This window comes from Armigeres subalbatus, chromosome 2, assembly GCF_024139115.2.
Source record: "Armigeres subalbatus isolate Guangzhou_Male chromosome 2, GZ_Asu_2, whole genome shotgun sequence".
Taxonomy (NCBI): Eukaryota; Metazoa; Arthropoda; class Insecta; order Diptera; family Culicidae; genus Armigeres; species Armigeres subalbatus.
In genome coordinates, this window is record NC_085140.1 from 339,357,610 (window position 1) to 339,380,117 (window position 22,508).

Consider the following 22,508-nt stretch of genomic DNA (forward strand, 5'->3'; position numbering starts at 1 on the left):
TGGGGTCCTGTCCGACCCTATCCGAGTCGTAGCTGGTGTGAGGCAAGGATGTATTCTATTACCGTTACGATGACCGTAATCGTTACCGTCATCGATGAGATTCTGGTAGATGCGATTGACCGTGAACCAAACCGCGGGCTGTTATGGCAGCCTATAACCATGGAGCACCTAAACGACTTCGAATTGGCTGATGACGTTGCACTCCTCGCACAACGGCGCTCTGATATGCGGAGTAAGCTCAACGACCTTGCCGAGCGTTCCTCTTCGGCAGGTTTAGTCATCAACGTCAACAAAACCAAATCGTTGGATGCAAACACGGTAACTCCTTCCAGTTTCACAGTAGCCGGGCAACCAGTGGAGAATGTTGAAAGCTTCCAATATCTTGCTAGCCAAATGGCATCAGACGGCGGTACCAAGATCGACATAGGCGCACGGATCAAGAAAGCAAGGGCTGCCTTTGCGAGTTTAAGAAATATCTGGAAAAACAGGCTGATAAGTGAACGCACCAAAATACGAATTTTCATATCTAACGTGAAATCTGTGCTGTTATACGCTACCGAAACATGGTGTGTATCAGTGGAGAACACTCAACGGCTGCAGGTGTTCATTAACATGGGGCTGGGTCGGCCACACTCTACGTAGCAGAGAGGCAGACCCAGAGGCCCATGGCGGCGAAGCCTCAATAAAGAAATAAATGAAGTCGACCGAAATCTAACCTGGCAACAGGTTAAAGCGATAGCCGGGCAACGCTTAGGATGGAGATCTTTCAAGTCGGCCCTTTGCACCACCGGAGGTGTACAGGATCCATAAGTAAGTAAGTAAGATAATTGGTTGAAAGTGTATTGTTGTTTTTGTTGTTTATTGTATTTTCTGCAATCAGAGTGGTGAATCACCACACTGGCAAGTTTGTGAGGATCTAAAGTAGCTTCTTCGAAGGGTACGTGGCGGCGATGAACGCCGCGCAGGCTACAGCGGAATGAAATGCTGTGACCCTAGGAAGTCTTCCCAATAGCGTGAAGTTTATACAGGTAACTCTACGGCTTAAAAGCGATCCGTAAATCTGAGTTCATGGTTTCTGTATTCGGCATACAACAGTTCATCCACCGACCAACTGAGTGCCTCTGTATTGTATCCTCTGCGAAAGCGTTGCTCTGTGTAGGTGTTTATGATGGCTGGAGAGAAGTGCTTGTTCCTCCTCCATGTTAGTGGACCCGAGTCACTACGGGGAGACAGACGCCGGATATCGAGGATATCGCAAAACTCGGTCCTCGTGGATAAGGAGAAGGATACTGTGAATTCCGAAAGTGAAAACAGCGAATGAGCGGCTTTGTGACAGACAGCAGCTAGCACACGATGCCATGGTGAAATGGCAGGATGCCTGCCTCGGTAGCATCGGCGGGTGTGGACAAGAGCAACCCAGCTTCTGCACAAGCATATTGATTAAAGTGGTGGGCAAGACCGGTAAATACCAAGCTGTTGAGGAGTCGTCTATCAATGACTGACTTTTACCTGGCGGAAGTAAAGCAGAAAGATTAGACGCCGGTGAATGGAAAGACCAAACACTTACGATTATATGGTTGGGTATTGGATTGGATGTTTCTTCAACTGGGCCCTCCTTAGCCGTGCGGTAAGACGCGCGACTACAAAGCAAGACCATGCTGAGGGTGGCTGGGTTCGATTCCGGTGCCGGTCTAGGCAATTTTCGGATTGGAAATTGTTTCGACTTCCCAGGGCATAAAAGTATCATCGTGTTAGCCTCATGATATACGAATGCAAAATGGTAAACTGGCTTAGAAACCTCGCAGTTAATAACTGTGGAAGTGCTCAATGAACACTAAGCTGCGAGGCGGCTCTGTCCCAGTGTGGGGATGTAATGCCAATAAGAAGTAAGAAGTATCTTCAACTTGATTCTCGAGCAAGATAGTTGGTATTTCCCCCGACAAACGTGCCTACGAACGCACTTACTGGTGGTCATAAAGAACCCTACCGAAGTGGCCAAACGGAGGACTGCCCGTACTGCGGATGATGGCTTTAATGCAGGTACGCCCAAGAGTGTCTCAGACAGCAACCAATAAGATATAGTCGGCATAAATAAAAATATAGATGTTGCACGGCAGGGAATGAAATACTCCGTTCATAGCAACCTGTCGCAGCCTAGCGATAACATTCGGATTCCATTTCTTTCCCATCTGCTTTCGCAACTTCTGATTTTCCATTAGTATTATGGTCCAGGATACAGTTTTACGCGGAAAGTTACCTTTTACGCCAAAACTATATTTTCTAAAAGAAAATGTTGTTCTACAAAGTTGATAGAAATAGTAAGGCCATCACCTTGATGCTACCAAAGAATATGATACCTATACCTGGATACCTGGTTGGCTACAGCGTCGATACACCTATGCATGGCGTATTGTAGAGCTCCATAATCGTCAGTCTTGGGCGGAGTTCCTCCAGTTTCCCCGAACGTTTAGGGTCCCCAGTTCCGACCCCACCGCGTGCAGCCAGCTTGTTCGTGGCCTTCCACGAAGTTGCCGGCCTCTATCTGGTTCGCTGTTGGATATTGTTTTCGCTATTCTTTCTTCCGACATTAGTAACTAGCCTACTGAAGTCTGCCGTATTTTATACGATTCACAATATTTTCTTCTATGTATACTTGATACAGCTCATGATTCATGCGTCTGCGCCATACAACATTTTCTAGTTTCCCTCCGCAGCACTGTTCGCTCGAAATCCCCGAAAGCTCTCCGGTCCACCTCTTTTAACGTCCACGGGAAACGTCATTGTCACATGTCGCAAGCGTTCCAAGGTATACAAATTCTTCAACATTTTTGAACACATCCACATCAAGCACAACCTCAGCACCAACACCTTTAGGCCTTCCTCTATCTCTACTGCCAATATGTACTTTACCTTGGTAGAGTTAATGGTTAAGCCTATCCTCGCCGTCTCCCTCTTCAGTGGGACAAAAGCCTCCACTACTGTTCTGCGATCGATTCCAATTAGGTCGATGTCGTCCGCAAAGCCCAGGAGCATATGCGACCGTCTGATGATAGTGACGTTCCTTTGCACGCCAGATCACCTAATAGCGCCCTCGAGTGCAATGTTGAACAATAAATTAGAAAGTGCATCATCCTGCTTCAGTCCGTCTAAGGTCACAAACGAGGTTGACACTTCGTCTGCAATCCAAATACTTGATTTCGAGCCATCCAGCGTTGCACGTATCAGTCTAATCTCTAATCAGTTTCGTCGGAAAACCATGTTCGGGCATTATCTGCCACAGTTCATTTCTTTTCACTGAATCGTAAGCTGCTTTAAAATCAATGAACATATGGTGAGTCTGCAAGTTGTACTCCCGGAATTTATCAATGATCATCCGCAGGCTGAACATCTGATCCGTCGTTGATCGGCCCTCACGAAAACCTGCCTGGTATTCGCCGACGAAGAACTCCTCAAGCAGTCTCAGGACTACGCGACAGAATTTTGTACGCCCTCTGTAATTGGCACACTCTAGTCTATGCCATTTCTTATAGATTGGGCATATGCGGCCATCCAATCAGCCAGCAGGCAGTTCTTCATCCTCCCATATTTTCTGGATTGATTGATGCAGCTGCCCACTTCCGTGTTTCAGAAGCTCGACCGGGATATCGATCTTCCCAGCAGCTTTACTGTTTTTCAGATCGTTTAGAGCCTTCGTAACCTCGTCCAGCATTGGTAGTTCCACAGCTTGACCATTATGCTCCTTAATGCACCTTCATTTTCACTGTTTAACGAATCATCGAAGTGCTCCTTCCACCTGGCTGCCACCATAGTCTTGTCTGTCAGCAAATTCCCCTCTCGGTCATTGCACATAGCGGGCACTGGCGCAGTCTTATACAGCGCGCCGTTGACAGTTGCGCAAAACCTCCGCATATCGTTTCTATCCATGTTCTCCTGCGCTTCAGCTATCACACTCTCTTCGTGTCGCTTTTTTTCTGCGCTGGATTAGTTCCTCTTGGTACTAGGTACGAGCCACTAGCATTCGACTCCGAGCAGCATTTTTCTCGTCCGGATATTGGATATTAAAACGATCGTTCTGTTGTTTCGTGAACTCGTGACGCTGGAACGTCGCGCCCGAATTTTTGCAACTTCAAGGTAATCCGAGTCAATGTTCGGACCTCTGAAGGACCTTACATCTATAACATCCGAGAAATGCCGTCCGTCGATCAACACATGGTCTATCTGTGAACATATGTCTCCAGGCGGAGGTTGACAGGTGTGTTTGCGGATATTCTTACGTGCGAAGTAGGTACTGCTTATTGCCATCCCTCTAGCAGCAGCAAAGGTTACAAGTCGCAGACCATTATCGTTGGTAGCGGAATGAAGGCTTTCCGTACCAATGACAGGGCGAAAGAAGCTTTCTCTTCCGATCTGCGCATTTGCATCCCCGATGACAATCTTTACATCGTGTGTTGGGCATTCTCCGTAGGCCTTATCAAGGCTCTCATAGAATTCGTTCTTCGTCATCAGGTTTATCGTTCGTTGGGGCATAGACACCGATCAGGCTATAGTTGAAGAATTTGCCCTTCATTCTCAACCGGAATTTACGTTTTCCAGAATCTGAGCCACCGTATTGCTGCCACACTTACGCCAACCTTCTGCAGCTCAAGAGCCAGGAGTCCAACACGTGCGGGTTCATTCAAAGCTCTCACGTTCCAAGATCCGACTTTCCAATCGTTATCCTGTATTCGTTGCCGGGTCTGTTGCCGTTAAATCAATCCGTTTGCTCTACTTTTGCCGTTGGTAGCTGTAGAATCTACCTTACCAGGGTTGCGCTACCTACATCGCGTTGAAGGGGCTGCCTTCTCGATGGTGACACGATGTAGCATGGTGTGCACAGTTTTGCTTAGAGTCCCTCGCTCGATGATCAGCCGCCCCCAATATGGAGAACAGGCCTCCGGAGAGGAGCAAATCCCCCCTTCCCTGTCAACATACGACCCTAGTTCCCACCGGGGTTGGTTAGCCGGCCAGCGCCACGAGGAGTTGCTGGGTAAGAGGCTAAGGACCGCAAAATGGGGTCTATTTTATTCCTTCAGATACGCATTACCCAACATTTGCCATGCCAAAGAATAGGATGGCCCATCATATAACAAAATTAGAAAAAAAAATATTTTGTAGAATATTGAGTAATTTTACCTATTTAAATTAGGGTGTGCAAAAAAGCAGTATTTTTGATCTACTTTTTTTGTTTTCGGTTTATCGGAAAAGTCAACTTCGTTTGACTTTTAGAGCTCAAAAACTTTTGATATGTAAATATGCTCAATATCTTTTGCCGAATATGTTCACGCGGCATTTGAAAGAGCAACTCATATTCTTTAATATGTCAACAAAAATTAAAGTTTTACCAACTTGGCTATTGGCATTATTATTATTGTCTTTGTTTGAGAGACTTTCAGCCCTTGGCGGCTATTGTCATATTTTGTCAAATAAATTGATATAACTCGGCAACTCTTATGGAAAAACACGCGTCTTGAAAAGCCCCAAAAGTCTTCAGAAAGTGACATTCGTAAAAAAAAACCAGATTAATCCACCTAGCGGTGATGGTGCCTTTCTCGTGCATTATAAAAATAGTATTTTGGCCATTACTCTTGACGATGACACGATGGGCTTTCGGCCTTCGAGGTGGCGACGGAACAGCTGGACGCCATCATCGACTTTGCGTCATCGAAGCATAATATCAGTAAGGGCCTCAAGAGGAGCTTGCAGAAACTTCGAAAGTCGATACTGGACGCCAAGCTGGGGAGGGTGGTCGGTACGGCCAAGTGTAAACCCGTGAAATCCGTGGCGTCGAGGTTTACCCAGACTGAGGCCCAAGGGTTCGCGGACTCGGGCAAGGTCGAATCGACCGAAGGCGTGCCAGCGAAGACGGTGGTACCAAAGTCTACCCAGACTGAGGCTCAAGTATTTGCGGGTACGTCGGGGGTCACAAAAACGGGGGAGACAATCTCCAGGGGATGAGCTCCCTGGGGGCCGCTCCAAAACGCGGAGGGTTACTACCCCGAATAAGGGTAGTGGGGCTGGGAGGCTGAACCTCGGCCAGGTACCTCCAAAACCGGGGAAGGAGGGACCTGGAAAGGGGATACGGCAAGCTGAGAGCTCTCAGCCGCACCAGACCAGGGAAATAGAGGGGATGACGCCTCCTGGACCCTGGTCAAGAGGAAACCGAAGACGTCAAGGGCCGAAAAGAAGGCCTAGGCAAATGAGGGTAGCAAGAAGTCTAGATAGGCGCCAATCGCTCCAGGGGCGATGCCCTAGTCATCACGGCGGACGAGGCTAAGTACTAAGTCGAAGAGCTCGTCACGGCACTGCGACAACAGTGTGAAGTGGAGGCGTCCACCGCAGCCGTTCGGCTACGGAAAGGTCCGGCAGGGACGCAGATAGCATTGGTTCGGCTATCTGCAGTGGACGCCTCAAAGGTAGTCAAGTTAGGGAGCGTCAAGGTGGGATGGTCGGTATGCCCTGTGGGCATATATGAGCAACTCGAAGTGTGCTTCAAGTGCCTGGAACCGGGGCACAAGCAATGGGACTGCAAAGCCCTGACAGAAGCAATCTCTGCCGACGCTGTGGATTGGAGGGACATAAGGCACAATGCTGCACGAACCCCCCCAATTGTTTGATTTGTTCCAGCAAAGCTGTGAACAGCAAGCATCCCATGGGGGTTCGATGTGCCCGGCGTTTATGCGTGCTGCAAAATCACAGTGCAGGTAACGCAGCTGGCTTGCTCGGCCTCGCCCGAGTGTTTGGTGTGCGCAGGTTTAGAGGAAACGGCGGAACACGTGTTGTTCGTGTGCTCACGTTTTCGCGCAATGAGTGACCACATGATTGCCACATGTGGTCTGGACACTACCCGGACAACCTAGTTCGGAGGATGTGTAAAGATCAAGTTGGCTGGAACGCCGTTTTATCGCCTATCGCCCAAATCGTCTCGGAGCTACACAGAAGGTGGCGCGTGGACTCAAGCATGGCTAGTTCAGGCGCAAATAAGAAGGTGGTCCAAGGGATCGGAGTCGGCTTCATGGGTCATACCGGTGGTCATGCTCTGTGGTCGAACTCGATCCTTTTATCGAACAAGTGGCCGCGCGAAGAACAACATGGTATCGTCGCTTTCGTGGCGTCGGTCAACCGGGCGGGTTCCGAGCCCGAGGACGGAAAGGGGTCCTCGTCAAGGCTGGGGCAGGGGAAGCAGGCACGAAGTCGACCCTTCCCACCTTCCGAGGACATAGGGCGTGTTAAGGCCACCTGAAAAGCCGGCAACGCGCTGGCACGATACCATGGTGTTCTTCTAAAAAAGCGAGTTACGATGTTCGGTGCTGCAAGGACACGCAGCTAACCTCGAGGGTACGTTGTGCACTGGCCCCCCTTTGAAGCATTATTTTCTGGTTGTACCAGAAAGGCAAAACAAAAAAATAAGCAGATCAAAAATCAGTTTTTTAGGGCATCCCTACCCTAGTAAGTAAAATTGGACGTTTTAGGAAAAATATCGATACTGCCGGATCGATGTTTAGATTGTCGAAATATCGGCGCTGAAACATCGATTTTCCGATATATCGATACGTATGGAAAATTAAAAGCACGAGCAAAAAAAAAATTGGGGCCGGTTTTCCATTTTGTATCATTGTGTCTGATGCTTGCTTTATTTTCCACTTTTTTTTGTGTCCCGGCTAATGTCTCTTAAAGTCAAAATATCGAAATCCGATATCAGCTACCAAATATCGATACGGCTAAATATCGAAAATAAAAAAATCGATTAATCGGTGTGAAAATATCGATTCCCGATATATCGTATCGGTATCGCCCATTCTTAATCCGCAAAGCAAAAAAAAATCACATTTTTATGAAGTGAGCCACCTTATTTTTCGATAGCTCTGTAACGAGGGCCCAAGAATGCAGTACAGCCTTTTTCTTAAAAGTTTTGACAGAAAATGCATCTTGTCTCGTAAATTTTGCAATAGGGTGATGATAACAAAACGAATAAATAGTGTTAAAGCTGTAGATTTTTTGATATTTCATGAATGTCTCCTTCTGGAGACTTTTGGGGCTTTTCAAGGCGCGTGTTTTTCTTTAAGAATATTGTCTGTATTTTTTCCTGTTGCCGAGTAATATCAATTTATGTAAAAGAAAAAAAATAACATTAGCCAAATTGGTAAATTGGTGTTGGTATTGGAAAAAGCTGCGCTACAACTTTGTAGAATATTGCATGTCAGTATTCCGCAATATAAAAAAAAATTTAATTGTTTTATATGATGGACCACCCTGTTCTTTGATAGCACCATGATAATGGATTAATGCCTTAATTCCGATCAACTTTGTAGAACTATTTTTTTTATAAAAAAAATGTTTTTGGCGTAAACTGCATTTTTTCGCTGAAGGACAAGCATCTCGGAATCCAAAACAAAATTCACTCGCATTTTCAAGGGCACATCACTCAATATGAAAGCATCACGCAACTGTCTTTTTCATTATTCCACGCATGCTGCGACGCAGCAAAGCTGAAATAATAAAAACAAAAGTTGTCCGCTGAGTGGTGTGCCCTTGAAAACGCGAGTGAATTTAGTATTGGATTATGTGATGTTTGTCCTTAAATCTGTATCTTGGACAGTAGCGCCTTGGTAACATCGCAATTCGTTTTATTTTTACGATATGTTATGATAAAACCGTAAGAGTCCTAATTTGAATGAAAAAAATTGATCCGAAATGCAATGGTTTCACTGGACATCCAAAATTAGCTTAGAAGTGTTTCCGCTTACCAATTTTCTAGAAATTCCTTCATAATTACGAAAGATTGATTTTAATAAATTTCAAAGTTATCCATTCAGAATGAAATAAAAAAAATGAAATATAATGTGTAGAAATCCATTTTATTACAGATAATTTGTTTTTGTAGCACCATGTAGAAAATGGTTTTTGATAATTTAATTTTAAGTAAAAGTGTTGAGTCACGATCCAAAAATAGTTGGAAACAATAGCGACGGGCACAGCAAAACAAATTAAAAACAAACAGATGCTTAATTTTTCACAATAAATAGTTAAATATAAGCTATATAAGTTATAAGTTTTCAGTGTTTTGTGAACATTAAACTATTAATCTTTCACGCCCGTACTCTAATTGGTCGGGGTTCAGCCAAATCGCACCAAGCGCCAACGAAAAATTACCAATTTTTCTGCTTAAACTTTCGTTTGGCAGATGTACGACTGCAAATGTACGCTTAAATTGATACGAAACTATTTCCGTTGTCCTTGTACGAACAAAATAGTGCTGGCAAATGCGCAGCTCGAAGTAGCTCGAAGTTGTTCCCGTCCTGCTCGTGCTTTTTTGTCAACAAACGGGCATGAGCGTGACAGGAACAACTTCGAGCTACTTCGAGCTGCTCATTGGACAGCATTAATATCACAAGTCAGTCGAAAAGCCGCTTAGTGCGGTTTGGCTGAACCCTGGCCAATTGTATGTAACGAACACTACATAGAGTAGAATGAACAGCCAAGTACTAAAAGCAATCTTACAAAACAGCTTTAGTTGTTTATTAACAAAAAACCTTGCGGTGCGGTACCACAACCTATCTACATATCTGTGAATACTAACTAAACATGAACTGTATACCCACATAATACCAATGATTTTTAAATTGGAACTGTGTCAGTTGAATCAAGTTTCAGTTCAATGAGCTCAATTCATAAATAAAGTTGTTCAAGCTTAATTTCAGCAATAAACGGATAAGAACCACTCGTAATAAAATAATAAGCAGTTGAAACAGATAGCCTTGCCGGGGCAGCTCGCAGTCAGTTAGCAGCTTCTTTATTCCTGTTTTTAATGATCTTGCTTCACTCATCAAAACATAAAACGATCAAACAACACCTCGAATCCGAAATGGGAATTTTGTTTTACGTAAATTGCCCATATAGGAGTGATACATAACGATAAGCTGACTTAAATTGAATCGTTAAATTTCGCAAATAATAACCAATTTAATCTGGTTTAATTACAGGAGAAATAATTTCGACTCAAACTGAAATCGAATGAACTTGTTTTAATCCATTTATTTTTGTTTTCCATTTCCAGAGAGCAGCAGTTGCTGAATGTGTTCGAAGTAGTGGTATCGACGTTGGAGGGTAAACTTCAACGGATAGACAACCTAGATAAGGCCGTCGAACATCTGATGCGACGCGTGGAATCGCTGGACAGTAAGGTAGCGGACAATATTCACAAAACCGATTCGGTGATCACAAAGCTGCGAACACTAGACAGCAAGTTGTCTGCTCCAATCGGAGACGATGACAGACCCAACGGTGTCAGGACGGCCAAGTCCACAAATAGCTTGGACAGTCGACTGGTATCGCTTGATCAGAAAGTTAGTGATATCGATAACAAGTTGAACGGTTTGAAGAATCAGATCGACAGTAATTTCTTACCACTGGATGACATCAATGCGGAAGCCAGTGAACGAAAGACTGTCAGCATGAATGTAGCAGAGATCACGAAGGCAATGCACACAGAAGTGATGGGACACATTACCAAGGAGTTGGGTCAGCTAAGAGCGATTCAGGAAGGCATCGATAGGAAGCTCCAGTTCCACATCAATATCGTGTCAGAGAACTTAGGCAAAACAATCAACCTGTTGAACGAAGTTCACGATGCGGTTGTAGATCATAACATAAACTTCAGCTACAACTCGACTTCAACAATTCCTCCATACGTGAAGGCCAGCAAGATCGACATTCTGGTAAAGCAAATCCGTCCAATTATGTCTGTTTCGGAGAAAATGGACGAAGTGTGGGATGTTGTCGTAGGAACAAAGAGCTCCGTTGACGATTTGGTACCCAAATCAGATGCCCTACTCACGCAGAATCAACGACAGGAACGAGCCATCGGAGAAATCCATCACGATCTAAAAACTAAAACGAACCTGATCATCAACAATTTGGATATGGTGGAAAAGCGACTCAAGAAGCAGGAAGATGATGTGGCAGTGTTGGCTCAACGTCCGGTTCCAGCTGAACTTCTGATGGATCCTACGATAGATCGACTTGTGGAATACGACCCTAACCGGTAAGAGTAAGCTGCCATTAATTTGTAGGATTGAAATTAATTAGATTTGGCCTCCGCACAAAACAGGTACTCAATCGTCGAAGACTTCACGGAAGCCCTGCCAACGACGACCTACCCCACTTCGTCTTCCTCTTCGACGACGAGCTCCAGCAGCAGCAGCACCAGCACAAGCACCACGGCCAGCAATGTGAACCTCACGAGCACCACATCGGCTTCGGCGCAGACGGTCCAGGCAGGCGGCAAGAACGTGTCCCGCAAGGGTGGAATCATCTTCCCCAGTGTGAAGAACAAGCCTTCCGTGCTGAACAACACCTTTGCTAGTGAGAGTTTACTTTTCAAGGACATCAAGGTGAGTGTCGAGGCTTACGTCTATAAACTTTGGGATTTTTTTATAAATTGCAACGATCACAACGTTCAAGTTATCCGGCAGACTGTATCTCATAATTTAAAATATCAAATCATCATTAGCAAATCAACCCATGACCATAAAAATGTGACTGCCACCAACACCGCTGTTACCTAACACATTTCACTGGTCTTTCACGTTTTCGAGACATTTCTGTTACAATTAGCCCCGTAAATAACGCTTTTCTTCCATTTGAACTACAAAAATGTGATCATCCCATTGCTGGATTCCGAGAGGCGATCTCGTTATGAGGGTTATGAGTTAACTGTAAACATCATATGTATAAGATTATATCTCTCACGCACTACGATTAAGGTGTTTTTTTCTCTTCGAGGATAATCTGATTACAGCACTGACCCATGAAATAACGAATACTACACAAACGCGACGTGAGAGGTCAAAGTGACGAAACTGTTTTCCAGTCATCAACAAAACATGATTCATTCAATTCCGTGACATTTTGTAGCCGTCCGATGATTTGGCAACGGAACAAATTATAAGAGATGGAGGAAAACTTTTTTTTTTTGATATGCGCTACCTTTTTTTTAAATTAATAATCCAAATTTTGTTGGAAACTCGAATGCGGTTGCCACAAAAAAGAACTTCAATGCTGGTTTAGCTACGAACATTCTTTAATAACATCACATACAAGCATGAACAAAAATGAAACGAAACCGTACTCCATCTATTTGTTTCAAAAACATTTTTCTGTCTAATACTTAGACAAATAATTGATTATTCCCCAAAAACTGGCAAGTCAGCTAGAGGAACGCCAGACGATCTTTGTCCTATCAATTACTTTTTCTGAGTGTCAAGTGAGGACAATCGAATTGCCATTCAACTTTACATTCATTTTTGATATTCTAAACATTTTAAATTCATATTAAAAAATCACAGTCTCATAAAAAAACAATTTTGTTATCGCGTTTCCATGAGGTCACACTTCGAGTAGAATCTCAATTATTCGTCTGTGTTGTAACAGATGTCGAAGTCGAAAAAATACTTTCAAAACCCTTAAAAACTTTAAATAGTTTTCAATACTACTAACATATTGAATCCCAATGAACATGTCATGGAAGTTTTGCGATGATAGGTATTTCAAGGTTTCGCTCAACGTGCTAAAACGGTAAGCATTTCCTCTTGTGTAAACAAAATTTTTGAGAAGCATGAAAAAGTGCAAATTGAAGTTCCTAAACATTTATGAGTCAATCCATTTAGCGCTATTTAAGGAACGAAAAGCATTAAAGCATTCCATTTCTCATTTTGACACCTCGTTCTGTCTGTCAAATTGTCCGTTACCACCGGAGTTTTCATCACCCACAGAAAAGCTGTTGATCTGCGGTTGGTTGGTTGGATGGCTGATATCTTCACTTACTGCTGCTGCCAGAGGGCACCAATTTGTGGTTTCTTAACATCCCGTGGTCTTTCCAGTCGGGCGTTAAAATGGTTTACAATGTTGGAAATACTTATTAACACTTCACCGCACACCGCATGGTACCAACATATCAGCAGAGAAACGGCACCTTCAACGTCGTCAACCATCAACCATCAGATGTGATTCATTCGGCGGCGGGTGGCCTCACCCGTTCCACGTGGTAGGTATTTCAACTCGAATGCTCGACGAATCGTGACGGATCGTTCTTGCGACAAGTCACACAGTTCCGTACGGCGGAAGGTGTGAAAAGAAAGTGTCGAATTATGGTTTCAAGCTCTGTAATTGGTGACGATGCTGATTAGCATACGGGGTGCCCTTTCTGCTTTACATTATCTCCGCCTATAAGACGGGACCAACGATGACAAATGATCACAGGACAAGTTAGAGCGAATCCGAATGAATAATATTGATAATCAGCTGCAAAAGCGTGGAGCACCCAGGGGGAGGTAAAAGACTTCTCCATTCAGCTCGGTCCATGGCTGCACTTCGCCAACCACGCAGTCTGCGGAGGGTCCGCAAGTCGTCCTCCACCTGATCGATCCACCTTGCCCGCTGTGCACCTCGCCTTCTTGTTCCCGTCGGATCGTTGTCGAGAACCATTTTCACCGGATTACTGTCCGACATTCTGGCTACGTGCCCGGCCCACCGCAGTCTTCCGATTTTCGCGTTGTGAACGATGGATGGTTCTCCACGTACCGTCCGCCATCTGCACCCCACCATAGATGGTACGCAATACTTTCCTTTCGAAAACTCCCAGTGCGCGTTGGTCCTCCACGAGCATCGTCCAGGTCTCGTGTCCGTAGAGAACTACCGGTCTTATAAGCGTTTTGTAGATAGTCAGTTTGGTACGGCGGCGAACTCTATTCGATCGGAGCGTCTTGCGGAGTCAAAGTACGTACGATTTCCAGCCACTATGCGTCTCCGAATTTCTCTGCTGGTATCGTTATCGGCGGTCACCAGTGAGCCCAAGTACACGAGTTCTTCAACCACCTCGATTTCGTCACCACCGATAGAAACTCGTGGTGGGTGGCTCACATTGACCTCTATTGAGCCTCTTCCTATCATGTACTTCGTCTTCGACGTGTTGATGACTAGTCCAATCCGTTTAGCTTCGCTTTTCAGTCTGATGTAGGCTTCCTCCATCCTCTCAAAGTTACGTGCCATGATATCAATGTTGTCGGCGAAACCAAATAACTGGACGGACTTTGTGAAAATCGTACCACTCGTGTCAATCCCTGCCCTTCGTATTACTCCCTCCAAAGCGATGTTGAATAGCAGACACGAAAGACCATCACCTTGCCGTAACCCTCTACGCGTTTCGAAGGGACTCGAGAATGCCCCTGAAACTCGAACTACGCACATCACCCGATCCATCGTCGCCTTGATCAACCGTATCAGTTTATCCGGAAATCCGTTTTCGTGCATTAGCTGCCATAGCTGGTCCCGATCGATTGTATCATATGCGGCTTTGAAGTCGATAAATAGATGATGTGTGGGCACGTTGTATTCGCGGCATTTCTGCAATACCTGACGTATGGCGAACACCTGGTCTGTGGTAGAGCGTTCACCCATAAATCCCGCCTGGTACTGCCCCACGAACTCTCTTGCAATTGGTGTTAGTCGGCGGCATAAAATTTGGGAGAGTACCTTGTAGGTGGCGTTCAGCAATGTGATTGCGCGGTAGTTGCTACAATCCAGCTTATCGCCCTTTTTGTAGATGGGACACACGACACCTTCCATCCACTCCTGCGGCAGAACCTCATCCTCCCAGTGCAGCGCTCTAGCCAGTGCTTCACCACCGTGTTTAAACAGCTCTCCTGGTAGTTGGTCAACTCCAGGGGCTTTGTTGTTTTTCAGCCGGCCGATCTCCTCCTGGATTTCCTGGAGATTCGGAGCCGGAAGTCGCATGTCCTGCGCGCGTGCTCCTAGGTTCATTACCATACCGCCACCGTTGTCTGCCATATCGCCATTCAGGTGCTCTTCGTAGTGCTGCCGCCACCTTTGGATCACCTCACGCTCGTTTGTAAGAAGGTTCCCGTTTATGTCCTTACACATATCGGGCTGTGGCACGTGGCCCTTACGTGAACGGTTCAACTTCTCATAGAACTTTCGTGCGTTATTAGCGCGGTACAGTTCCTCCGTCTCTACACGGTCTCGATCTTCCTGGTGGCGCTTTTTCCTCCGGAAAATCGAGTTTTGTCTGTTCCGCGCCCGTTTGTATCGTGCCTCGTTCGCCCTCGTGCGGTGTTGCAGCAATCTCGCCCATGCTGCATTCTTCTCCTCAACTAACTGCTCACATTCGCCGTCATACCAGTCGTTTCTCTGATCCGGAGCCACCGTGCCTAGTGCAGCGGTTGCGGTGCTTCCAATGGCGGATCGAATATCTCTCCAGCCATCTTCAAGAGATGCAGCGCCTAGCTGCTCTTCCGTTGGGAGTGCCACTTCCAGCTGCTGCGCGTAGTCTTGGGCTAGTCTACCGTCTTGTAGCCGCCCAATGTTAAGCCGCGGCAGACGACTCCGACGCGTGTTGATCACCGTCGAGAGTTTTGAGCGCAGACATACTGCGACGAGGTAGTGGTCGGATTCAATATTCGCACTGCGGTAAGTGCGTACGTTCGTGATGTCGGAGAAGAATTTACCGTCGATTAGAACGTGGTCGATTTGGTTTTCCGTTACTTGATTAGGTGATTTCCATGTGGCCTTGTGGATATTCTTGCGGGGGAAGAAAGTGCTTCGGACTACCATTCCGCGGGAGGCTGCAAAGTTTATGCATCGTTGGCCGTTGTCGTTCGATACGGTATGCAGATTATCCGGTCCGATGACCGGTCTATACATTTCCTCCCTTCCTACCTGAGCGTTCATGTCACCGATGACGATTTTGACGTCCCGCAGTGGGCATCCATCGTATGTCTGCTCCAGCTGTGCATAGAACGCTTCTTTCTCGTCGTCGGATCTCCCTTCGTGTGTGCAGTGCACGTTGATGATGCTATAATAGAAGAAACGGCCTTTATCCTCAGCTTGCATATCCTCGCGTTGATTGGCTGCCACCCAATCACGCGTTGGCGCATCTTTCCCAGCACTATGAAGCCGGTTCCCAGCTCGTTGGTGGTGCCACAGCTTTGGTAGAAGGTAGCCGCTCGATGCCCGCTTTTCCACACTTTCTGTCCTGTCCAGCAGATTTCCTGCAGCGCTACGACATCGAAGTTGCGGGGATGTAATTCATCGTAGATTATCCTGTCGCAACCTGCGAAGCCTAGCGACTTGCAGTTCCATGTTCCAAGCTTCCAATCGTGATCCTTTATTCGTCGCCTAGGTCGTTGCCGATTGTATCGAGTCGTATTATCTTCTATGTCGTTCGTAATAGTTGTTTTAAAGGCGGCTTATTGGGCCTGCGCAAACCTCCTGTCTCGTCGGAGGGCCGTCGTGTCAGGGCTGTTTAGCGTCCCACCTAACACCAGGACTTGGGCTTGTGCGCTTTGAGCGGCACACGGTCGCTTTGGCGGAGCCTACATGCGGATACATGCAGCATAATATAGAAGTTTAACAGGGCCCACTGGCAAACCCCACCACATCCTAGGCAGGCGCCACAACTCGCAGATGGTCTGGGGAGGGATCGTCAAGCCCTTGGACATAGTCCCTGCTGCCCCCAAGTTGTCGATCTGTAAATTATGAAAGGCGGGCTGATCAGAATCAATAGATAATTCTGTATCCGGTAGTTCGCTTGGTTCTTCCGACGCGGTCAGAACTATGGTTTTGCAAGGGCGGCCTTTCGGGTTGTTCGAAACCCTCTCGGTAAAAAATCGCCCGTTAAAAGACTCTGGCCGGTTAAGGTTCACTATTATGAATTTCACAAATAAAAAATCCGAGTCCTTTGTTCCGACAGACCATGCAACTAGTATTTCGTTGTTAGACTTTTCAGTTATCAAAATAATATCAAATTATGATATTTGCTAGAATACTCTGCAATTCTATATCAAAATGTGTTATTGTTATGATATCAAAAACTCAATTTGTTATCATTTTGATAATATTTTGATAGCGGACTCTGCTCGAGTAAGCCCTAAGCTGGTGGTCTAAAGCCAACTGCAGCTTCAGGGGTAGGTGTATGAAAACTCTTTTTATCTCGGATGCTAGGGTATATTTAGGATGGGGAAGAAAGCATTGAGAGACTACTTCATGTGGTTTACTCGTTTATATTTATGGCTAACAACATCCAACTTATTCCCAACGACTTCTCGGAGGAGTTGGAGATCACAGTTGGTGAATTGACGGCCTATATAAAACATGAAGGCCCCAGGCTTCGATGACAGCATCCTGTATCTTGAGCTGAAACATGTGAGTGCTCTGTTCTTCGAGCACCTTTCGCTACTCTTTAATCAGTGTCTCCGGCTCAACTACTTCTCATTGTCCTGGAAGTCAGCCAAAGTCATCTAAAGTGAAAATCATTAACAATTACCCTTGCAATTACCTGTCGGCAAGGACATTCCGGGTCTCGATCAGCGAAGCGAGCTCCAATACGCACAACATCGTCGCAAGCGTCCCCCAGGGCAGTATCCTCGGGCACCTGCTTTTTAACCTGTTCACCTCCGACATATCGGAACCACCAGAAGGCGGCATTCTGTCTCTGTCTCATTCTGCGAATGACACCTTCATCGGTAGAGTGATCAGAGCGCTAGTGCCAAAAACTCCAAAGTGCCAAATTATTGTAATTCGCTATAGTAGATCCTTTATTGCAAGACATGTTCAAAACGCACTCTTACCACACCTGTGGGGTAAGAGTGCGCATCGGATGGGATAAGACTACGCATTTTTCCAATCATGTATTTTAAGTATATAATAAAGAAATAAGAGTGAATAACAGTTAATTGATGTTTATTGAAAGTATATTATAGAATGCTTAAAGATTACGTAACTCTGAAAGGGGAGGGTCCTAGAATAAAGGTAAAAGGTAAAAATATACGAGGTTTCCCGTAGCTTGAAGAAAGGAATTTTCTTTAAAGAAAGATCACTAATTACGTAACGGAAAATTTGACCATTTCATCACCCCTCCTCGCTATCTTACACTTTTTGTATGAATCCTCTAAAAATTCTATGAATTGTTATACATCTCGCAACCCTCCCAGCTCAGCGTTGCGTAATTTATGGATGTTTCTTTTGATTAAATGATTATCATTTAGATGAAATTGTATTTTCGGACTACGTTGAGGTGGAACACAAAACAATTTTATTTTTTCATTTCAGTGCTTTGTTCGCTAAGTCCTTTCTACCACCAATTTACTTATCTTTGAAGGGAGAATTTGTGATAATTTTCGATTTCTGTCCTTGTTTTCTTTGTTGTGGACCTTTACGCTGTGGAACTAGTCTTATTTCGGCCGGAGATACGGGTTTGACAACAGAACTTAAAGGTTCACATGCGTACTCTTGCCCCACCCTTTACTGCGTACTTTTACCCCACAGCTCCAAAATTTATTCAGTTCATTGTTTTAACTTCTTGAAAAACCAACCGAATTAATGTTCTGCACCACAAAGTACTCTATACAATAGGTTATCGAAATGGTACAATGTTCACCTGATTGAACGTATACCGATACCATGGAACACTAGTTGCGAAAACATAATTATTTTTAGCAAAATGACCAGGAAATTAACTATCTTCATATCTCCCTTGTTGTTTATGACCAGTTTCAAAGTTTTAAGAAAAATACATGCTGTTATTTAAATTAGAAAATCTGGTATTCGGAACAAAAGAACATTGAAAACTTATATTCCATATATGTGGGGATATACAGGCCTATATTTGTTTAAATAACCTAATCACGTAAATGTCATAGAACATTGAATTGTTCCATAAGCAGTGAGTGTTATTTTTGAATGCCTCTTCCTTGTGGTCTTCCATAAACCACGATATGATTTATGTATGTGGGGAAGCGTTTTGTTACTTTTTCCACAAAAGAAAGACAAAAAATATTTATTTATATATTTATTATACAAAAGTCTACAAATAGGGGGAGGGTCCATGCTGGCCTTAAATTGCTTACTTAGTTTGTGGACCCCCTTTCCTCTCCTGTAAAATATTAACACCTGTTTATATCGATTTGGCAACAGCTTGGCAACATTTCTCCTGGCAACTTTCCACTTTTGAGTCCATGAGTCACATTTTCCACGTCCTTTTGACCATTTCATTAATTTGGATGTTGATTTTTATTCACCATTGACATGCTTTACTATTGTATATCCACAGTTGCCGAGTGCACATTGTTTATTAAACGAGGGATCGCACTCGTTTAATAAACAATGTGCACCTGCTTGGCTGTGGATATACAATAGTAAAGCACATGGAGATTGATAAATCAAGCATCCGAAAGATATTCAATTTGCAAAAAAGAGCTAACCGCGGTGGAGGTTGGTACTCGGATTCTGATGTTTTTCCGCAAACGTGACCTTTAAGTGGCCTTTTTGTGTAGGGGTTATCACGCCTATCTAGAGGGAGGTTGAGGGTTCGAGTCCCTCCAAGACACGTGGATTTTTTTTTCGTAAATTTCATATCAATTTGTCCATTTCGAAGCATGTGCTGTGCATATGCACAGCCAAGATATTTAACAACAAAAAATAAATAATATTTGAAATTAACACGTCGGCCACGTCCTTACAAAAAAATGTGGTGATAAAAAACGTTTCTATTGTATGCAAATTTTCTTGTGGTCGGTGTGATTAAGAGTAAAGTTCTGTGCCCAATTTTCGCTGACATTATGGAAAAAATGAACGCAAGGCATAAGACATGCCATTGTTTTAAAAAATGGTAAGGGGTCGTACACTAATTACGTAAGCAATTTTCCCCCCATGTAAGATGTTTTTCATACAAATGATTTTTATTTACATAGTGCGTAAGAAAACGAAAGACTCGACCCCATAAGTGCTAACGTAATATGTGTACGACCCCTAACGGAAATTTGCATTCTGCACATTGGTCGGTGAATTCAATTTAGTGTGAGTATGGATTAACTATACTGGACTACAGTTCTCCATGCACTACTTTCATTATTATAATTTGAAAAGATGGAAGAAACCTACATCAGACTGAAGAGGGAAGCAAAGCAGACCGGACTAGTCATAAACACGTTGAAGACGATGTAGGCTCAAGAGAAGACAACGGCCATTCATCACGAGCTTGTATCAATGGTGACAAAATCAAGGTTGTTGAAGAATTCGTGTACTTGGGCTCACTTGACCTCCGATAACGATACCAGCAGACAAATTCGGAGACGCAACGTGGCAGGAAAGCGTACGTACTTTGGACTCCGAACGAATAGAGTTCGCCGCCGTACCAACCAGACTCCCTATTAAACCAGTGACGGTAGTCCTTCTTGGACACGATATCCGGACAATGCTTGTGGAGGACCAAATGGTAAAAATGGTTCTCTACAACGATCCGACAGGCACATGAAGGCGAGGTGTGCAGCGATCAAGGTGGATAGATCAGGTGGAAGACGATTTACGGACCCTCCGTAGACTGCGTAACTGGTAACGTACAGCAATGGACGGAGATGACTGTTATGTACCGCAGAGGCCACTCCGACCTTAGGCTGAAAAAATAATAATAAAACCACATGTGACGCATCACTCGCCTATCGAAGCAGCTAGAATGACACTAGCGATCTCATGGAAACTTCACAGGAGGTACTCCACTTCTGATACTTCGCCATCAAAAAAGGTACACTCGAAAGCAGGCATTGGAAGTGTGAGTGAGCATTGATCTATTGTAATCGTAGCATCTATAGCCAATGAGTGAACTATCTCGCTCAAATGGATGCCAAACAACGAGCAGGAGCAATTGTTGCTGTGATAAACAACGAGCAACACCGTCTAACAAGCCAAGCCATGAGGAGGTATCCATGTAAGCAACGATTTTTGCATTAGTACTTTCTTGAATGGCTTCTTCTAATAGCGCACCGTAACGACGCTCATTGTTGTGTTACCAAGCTCTACTTAATAGACTTCCATTGGTGAGCGTTGAAGATCAATAAACGGTGAATAATCGAACGTCCAATTTCAAAGATTTTAGAAAGCTCATAACTTGCCCCGCGGCAGTGCATCAAGTTGGCTTAGATTAACCCGATTTTTTCTCTTGATCTGATTTTTTTCCAATGCCTGCTCGAGAGCCTTACAATTACATGTTACCAAACTCTTACCATTACTGTTGAACTGTTGGCAAACATGCTGAAATCAAAAGGCTCGTTATGCAAAGCGGAAAAGCTAACTGACTAACTAACTAACTAATATTAATCACTAGACAAATTTGCGTGAATTTTAAACAATAAAGACTCTTTGAAATTAAATTGTTGCTTATTATCAATACGGGAATGCAGCAGAAAGACGGATAAAATGATAAAATGACAGTTTCTCGGCTATCGGTATCATAAAAGAGGCGCATAATGAGCAAAACGACTTGATGGCTATACAGCGCATTTACAAAATCGAATCTAATCACAAGCAATTAAACCTACTGGGGTTTGCTTGCTCCTGGATCACTCATGCAGTATCGATTGCATTGTGAAGTAAACAGCGGGCTTCGCTTAATAGGTGTTGTACTATGTACAGCGGTGTGACTCAGCTTGTAGACGACAAAATCAGCGAAAATGCAAAAATATGACATTCTACGGTGGGCTGGTTAGTTTAGGGTAGTGCGAATAGGGACATGAAAACGTGGATAAAAAAAAGAGAAGACAAGTTCAATAGAAATTGTTTGCAATGAGCGGTGATACGAGTGGTGATTCATTATTTCAGTGAAAGTGCCCACTATTCGTACAGAGCCCATAATACGCATATAAACCTTAATGATATTCACTTTTGGTTTTGATTATCCTACTACATATTTATTAAAAAGTTTAGCTCTTAAAAGTAATAAAAAAAAAATTGAGATTGTTGCCAAAATCGGGAAGAAAATGTTGCCAAAAACGAGTGTTGCCAAAATCGGGGGTAGACAAAAACGGGTGTTGCCAAAATCGGGATGGGACTGTAATTGTATTATTTATTATTCAATTTGTATTATGAAATTGGCTGATTAGTTACATTATCGTTTGATTACCATTCTTGAGTTTGTTTCAATTTTGTTCGAACAACAATCTCCGAGTTATGAAGAATATCGCAAAAATGTCAAGTATGACGCACGTGCATCACTTAAACACACTCCACATACTTTGTTGTACATTTTCTAAGTATTTAGCATCAATCATGCAAACAAAAAAAAATGAAATTTTGTATGAAATTTTTTTCCCGTTTTTGGCAACATCCCCATTTTGGCAACATTAAAATCCGGTCGTGTTGCCAAAATCGGGAAGGGACTGTACTTCCCAATTTATTTTGCGTGGCAAAGTCGAACTATGTAGTATTAAAAAATAAATCGTAATTGATGGATGCTCCTTAAGGACACTCCTCACGGAATCCAAGTTTCAAAGTGCTCACGATTTCGGGGGCACACCACTCGATACGGAGGCGGCACAAAACTGTCAGTTTTGTTGATTTAGCTTTGCTGCGTCGCAGCATGCGTGAAATGTTAAAAATGACGGTTGCGCGTTGCTTCCGTATCG

General features: G+C 44.2%; 1 protein-coding gene across 2 annotated transcripts in view; it reads left to right on the forward strand.

Moving 5' to 3' along the window:
- Window positions 1-22,508, forward strand: part of LOC134212833 (angiopoietin-2) — a 645,758-nt gene that overhangs the window by 595,616 nt on the left and 27,634 nt on the right. For both annotated transcript variants that reach the window (XM_062691051.1, XM_062691052.1), the window contains 2 exons: window positions 10,094-11,080; window positions 11,147-11,429. In XM_062691051.1, the coding sequence (XP_062547035.1) occupies window positions 10,094-11,080; window positions 11,147-11,429 (1,270 nt within the window). The remainder of the gene's footprint in view (window positions 1-10,093; window positions 11,081-11,146; window positions 11,430-22,508) is intronic.